This window comes from Aptenodytes forsteri, unplaced genomic scaffold, assembly GCF_000699145.1.
Source record: "Aptenodytes forsteri isolate BGI_AS27 unplaced genomic scaffold, ASM69914v1 Scaffold187, whole genome shotgun sequence".
NCBI classification, from domain to species: domain Eukaryota; kingdom Metazoa; phylum Chordata; class Aves; order Sphenisciformes; family Spheniscidae; genus Aptenodytes; species Aptenodytes forsteri.
The window spans coordinates 205,270-211,115 of NW_008794084.1; the positions used below are offsets into that span (position 1 = coordinate 205,270).

The 5,846-nt window shown below is 51.0% G+C and overlaps 1 protein-coding gene across 1 annotated transcript; it reads left to right on the plus strand.

The window, feature by feature from the left end:
* The first annotated feature begins 1,212 nt into the window (after positions 1-1,212).
* FOXR1 (forkhead box R1) lies at positions 1,213-4,384 on the plus strand. Its single transcript, XM_009273609.1, has 6 exons — positions 1,213-1,333; positions 1,604-1,715; positions 2,293-2,443; positions 2,748-3,016; positions 3,387-3,619; positions 4,377-4,384. The coding sequence occupies exons 1-6, from the start codon at positions 1,213-1,215 to the stop codon at positions 4,382-4,384; spliced, it is 894 nt and encodes a 297-aa protein (XP_009271884.1).
* Positions 4,385-5,846: the final 1,462 nt, after the last annotated feature.

Here is a 5,846-nt window from a genome sequence, read left to right on the forward strand (position 1 = left end):
CGTCTTACCCTTTTCTTTCATCACGCAGAAAAAACCCGAACAACTTGAAGCCAAACCTTTGGCGCAAGGGTCACGGAATTCACTTTTAAGCCAAGATTCTCCCAACACCATGATGCTAATGTCATGGCGCAATCTTTTCCAGCAATTGCCAAAACCAGCCTCTTTCTGTCTGTCTCCCTGCTACAGACTGGCAGCAAGTCCCTGATGCACTCCTCCGCTACGAGCATAACCTGTGTCCTCCTACAAAATGGTCAACATATGCAGTGAGTCTGAAATCTAATTGCCTGCTGGTACTAAGCCAAAGCTTGGATTTTGATTTGTAGATACTCCGTTTCCACCCATGCCACCTACCTCCCCTGCCCCCCGAGCGGAAGAGTGATGGTGAGTGGGCGAATAAGGATGAGGATGTATTACAATCACCCTTTAATAGCACAAACCACATCGCTTCCTTCGTCATACCTGGGACAGATTAGGCAGGGGCCGTGTGTGAAAGATATGGTTGAAGAAACAAAAGCAATTCAGGAAGGCGCAGAGTTTAGATTGCGTCTTCAAGCTGCACAAAACGTTTCTAAGAGACACGCTGTGAAAGCACGCCCAGTATCTGCTTAACCAGGCTCCTTTTCCCCGATTGTGGTACCCCCTCAGTGTTTTGCCTGGGCTGATCTAAAGCAGTTCCCAGCTGTGAAACCTGCAACTTCCAGGCAAACAGGGCGAGGGAGCTCCCCGGTACCTGCAAACACATCCCGAGCACTCTCTGCATCCCTCAGAGATCCGTCCTGCTTCCAGAGACATTCGGGTTCTCAGATCGGGGAAGTCCACTGCAGAGCATAGGTAACACTGTGATTTCATCAGAAGCAGAAAAAAAAAAAATGTTAGCCTAATGAATACAGGAATGGCTCATTTATCAAGGCTCTAGCAATGTAAACGGGCAGAAAACAGAGCCTACCTGGTGCCACCTATCTTCTTCTCAATCAGCTCGCTTACTCCACCAATATGGACCATTTACTCACTGGAAGGGGCTTTAATAGGTATTTAGAAGTGTGAAACAGAGACCAGCCTTTCACCCACCTGTGTGATATCCTTTTTAAAAAAAAAAAAATGACATCAACTCTCCCAGCACACAGAGCACTGCAAGCTCGCAGGATTCTTTGTGCCACCCTTGCAGATCCCACCACGCTCAGCACCCGGAGATTACTTTGCCATACAAAGAAAATGTACTTGAGTTTTCAAAACAAGTCATTTTGGGAAAGCCTGCATTTAAAAAATGGCCTTGAGGACTGGGATATGGCAGAGGAGCTCAAACTCGCCATCACTACTGAAGAGTTTCTGCAAGGTAAGGGCCTCAGGGGGATTGACTGACTTGGCTTCCTTTTAAAAAGATTCCTGTCTCCAAAACTCAGGTGAAAATTGTAAAGTCTGGCAAATAGTAAGTTCCAGTCTAGAAGTTAACAAAAAGCCCATTTTCTTTATGTTTAAATATGATCAGATCAAATTAGCAGCATCTGCAATCACATACAAAGTGAGCATGCAGCTTACAGAAAATGAGGCTAACACAAAAAATATAAGCTCACCGCAGTGTCTCTGGGCTCCCCACGTCTACCAGCTCTTGACGAGACCCTGCGCCGTCGCACGCTGAAGTGGCAAGCTGACCCCCTGGCACACGGGTGCTCGCTGCCGGGAGCACTGCCAGATGCCAGGGATAAGTTTGGGACCTGGTACTACCTACAGAGGCTGGCGGTGTTTCAAGGAATCTCCTGGGAAAGGGGCTTTTCTTTTGCCAGCCGGAACATTTGTGTCCAGACTGGAATTTTTCTAAGCTTACGCAGAAAAAGTTGAAGCCCGTCTCTCAAGGACAAGGATATAATTACATAGCTGTGCCTGGAGACACACTTCCCTCCGAATGCAACCTTTTGGGTGGATAAACTTGAGAAAGGAGGACTGAAGGGAGTAATTTACACTCTTCTGGCTCTGCAGGGGAAAGAGAAAGTAAAATTTCAGAGCTGAGCACCGTTGTTCGGGCTGGCCGCAGCAGTGCAAGAACACGCAGACATGCACGCTCTATGCAAAACAGGAAATAAAACACTGTTTAGAGGGATGAGAAGGCAACCGGGGACCTTTGCCTTGGGATTTGCATTGCATTAGAGCTTCCCCAGGCTGCCTCTGGACAGCAGGGTCTAGAAACAGTCCTCAGCTAGGACCAGCAGGATGACGTTTCTCCTTCTCCTTAGAACCTGGCGTTCAGCCCCATCTGTGGATGTGGGTAAACCCCAGCCTGGTCTGCCCCATCCCCAGGAGCCCTGGCGTAGGCCCGGCCGGATCCGACAGCCCCGTGGCCTTGGTTGCTGGTGCCGCAGAAACCTCCTCTCCGAACACATCCTGGGACTACTCTGATCCGGACTGCTCCGAGGAGGACGTGCTGTCATCCTCCAGCGAGGCTGGAAAGGTATAAAAAAGGGAACCGCTTGGGCAGTCCTAGGCATTGTACGTGCTTAACGATCCCACAGGAACAAACGAGCTGGCTCAGCAGCTCCGCAAGTGGTTGCCTCCCATTTCAGCAGGGGTCAGTCAATGCATGGAGCCCATCTGACAAACAGGTTGAGAGTACAAAGTGCAGGGAAGGAGGCTGAAATTTGAAGCATATAAGCTTTCTATACGCACCCTGCCAGACCCACCCTCCCCCGGAACAAAGCAGCTTATCCCTGTCCCTCATTCCACCCAGGGCTAATATATCCACATCCTCTCTGCAGCTTACTGAGGATGAAGACGCTTCGCATGTGGACATCCCAGTTCCTCAGGAGATGCCGGAAACTCCCATACTCGAGGCAATGCTGATGCCTCGGGAATCCGCAGTCCTCAGACCTCAGAGCGTGAAGCTCAAGTGCCCCAGGCAGACGAGCACCAAAATCGAGGGACGCTGGCCCCGTCCCCCCCTTAATTACTGCATCCTCATCACCCTCGCCCTGTGCAACAGCGCAAGTGGCAGTCTGACCGTACAGCAGATCTACCAGTTCACACGGTACCCGCTCTTCTCCCAGCTCCTAGTGCAGAATGAGGGGTACAGGAGTCTCTGATCTTCTACTGGGGAGCAGGGATGTGGCGGCCAGGACTTGCGTTCTGGTCTTAGCTGTGCCTTCGGCTCAGGATGCCGCTGAGAAAACTGCTTCCCCTCTTTGTCAACATGCAAACCCAGGAGTCTCGAGAGCCGGCGTTTTAGTTTTGTCTTACCCTCCTTAGAAAAAACAGAGTGCTCAACTGCGCCAGCCATCCTTACACCACAGGGGTCAGGGAGGACCCTCTCCTCCTTCTCTTGCTCGGACATGATGTATTCTGTTATTTGTCACAGCCTCTAATTGCTTCAGCTCAGGACAAATCTTTTCTCTCCACAGGCAGCACTTCCCATTTTTTCAAACAGCCCCAGAGGGCTGGAAAAACACAATCCGACACAACCTGTGCTTCAGCAGCTGCTTTGAGAAAACCACTGGCTTCGTGTGCAGTGAGGGAAACCGCAAGTCCTGCCTGTGGAAACTGACCCCAGAAGGACGCAGAAAGTTTCAGGAGGAAGCACAGGCTCTGCCCAAAGAGGCTCTCGACTTGGTGCGCCGAAGCATGAGCGAACCGGGTACGTTTCAGAGGGCAGGAGCCCCACAAAATGCTGAGCGGGTCAGACTCTACAAGATTCCCATGGTGGGAGGGATACAGGTGGGCACCCGAGCCAGTACGCAGTCACCAGCACTGCGGGACACTAGGTCTAGGAGATGATACCAGACACTCGGAGATCCCTGTAGTGATACCCCCAACAAGCAGGGCTTGGTCACCAGACCAGCCAAGGACCCTTCTTTAATGAAACCAACATAGCAAGAGAAACAAACCAGGCTACATCAAAACGCAGAGCCTTCATCTCAGTATCACGTTGCTCAGCAATACAACACCTATCAGTTTAATACGGATAAGAACTGAGGCTGTAGCATCAGTGCCCGAGCAGTCATTATGGTCCAAGTAACTATCGCAGCTTCCTCTCTCTGTATCTTTTGCAGAGCTCATGAGATCTCTGTTTGGCCTATGATTCCTTCTGGTTTCCTGCTTCTGAAACACGTACCACGTGTTTTCAAACCAAGCTTGTTTTCTCAGGTGCTGCCGCAGGTAGTTTCCCAAGAACTGCGTGTGGAAATTATGAGCATCGTGACATAAGGACTCAAATTTAGAAGGGGGGGAGGAGAAAGATGACCGATCTCATTTCCCTCACAGTAAGGCAAGTTTTTGTTCCAGCTGCACGCATCTCAAGTTGCAGAGGCATTTCGACATGTGGCACCCGCTACAACTTTAACACAAAGTCCTCCACGCAAGCTGTTGCCTCTTGCAATGTTCTTGTGGTGCAGAGGATTAAGCTGCCGGAAAAGGCTGATCTGTTACCTAACAAAGGGTCTCAGCCCACAGGTCGGAGGCTGAGCAGAGAACGCATTAGTGGGCAGAGTGAGAGGAACCCCCTACCATACAGACGTTATTCCAAGCTGTTGCACTTGCCCGCCCAGCTGTAAAACCAGCAGGCAAGGATTCACGTAACTGCTGGGCAGGCTGCTTTGCAAGGTGCTTGGAATTTCTGCAACGCTCACTTGGCAGAAATCAGCAAGCACTGCAGAGTGCGAGGAGGGAGAGAGTTATCTTGGAGAGGCAAGGACGCAACAAAGAAAAAAAACCAAAAACAATCAGAGCTTGCTGTTGCGTTGTTGACTTACTTGCTTCTCTAGCAAGAGGCAGGAAAATCACGTCCCCAGGCCAGAATTCAGGCAGGTAGCAGGTGTCTAGTGTTCAAGAAGAGTAGATTTTTTCATACCTTCTCCCTGGCTGCTGCGGCAGTTGCTTGAGCAGAAGCATGATCGGTCCAGTTATGTCCATTATCAGTCCGGTGTGCAGCAGGAGCCGGGGCGCCCTGTCGACAGGGGACAAACAGCACACAGTCATGATGCAAGTTCTGGAGTTCACTGCTGGGTTGTATCCTAGACCTGACCCACAGGGAGAGGATGCCAGGGGCCAGCCCATCCGAACCTGCTCGACAGGGCAGGCTGGCCGCACCCTGGAGATCAGATCCTTTCACCTGTGTGCCCACGAGAAGGTAAAAGAACAGACACGTTAAAATTGACTTGATCAAGTCTAAATGCACGCGCTGGGATGGTAGCTTCCCTGACTAGCGCACAAACCACCACGCAGGGTGGGTCTGCGCAGCTGGGTGCTAATGTCACCTGAGCGACTGCAGAAGTCAGGGAGAGACGGATGGCTGTCAGTCCCACACGTGACAGTGCAGGCTGGCTGGCTGAGCAGGACCTGATTTAAGGTGAATGGTCTTTGAAGGCCTGGCTGCACTGGATGGCAGCACTGAGATAACCTTGATGCTGCAGTTCAAATGCTCTCCTGCAATCATGCCAGACTAGACCATGAGTATCCTCAGCTCTTACTAAATTTAAAAAAAAAAAAAAAAAAGGGCAAAAAAACCACCTAAGATTTTGGTAGAGCTGTGGATGGGCAGGAAAACAAAGATGTCAGGCCAATGCTACCAGACAGACCGTGTCGAAAGGCAGTTCGGTGGAAGGTCTGTGCGTTTCAGGGATGTCCGACGCCCCCAGAGAGCGTTCATCATCATAAACGAAAAAAGTGTGAAACCAAAACAAGTTTCAGACAGGCCGGGAGAGCATGGCGCTTGCCACATGCACGTCCCCACGTGGCATCAGGTGGCGGGGCACCAAGTAAAATGCCAGCTTGCTATAAAGAAAAAGGCATAGGTTTTCCTGCGCCCCTCCACTCTGAACAGCCTGCAGCGGGACTTAGCCACCGCCGGCACTGGGCCCGCACCG

Excerpts from the sequence above, each read along its gene's own strand:
- FOXR1 (XM_009273609.1), top strand. The coding sequence starts at position 1,213 with ATGTACTTGAGTTTTCAAAACAAGTCATTTTGGGAAAGCCTGCATTTA. Across the intron at positions 1,716-2,292 it reads AGGGATAAGTTTGGGACCTG|GAGCCCTGGCGTAGGCCCGG; the intron begins GTACTACCTACA and ends CCCCATCCCCAG. Across the intron at positions 3,017-3,386 it reads CAGATCTACCAGTTCACACG|GCAGCACTTCCCATTTTTTC; the intron begins GTACCCGCTCTT and ends TTCTCTCCACAG.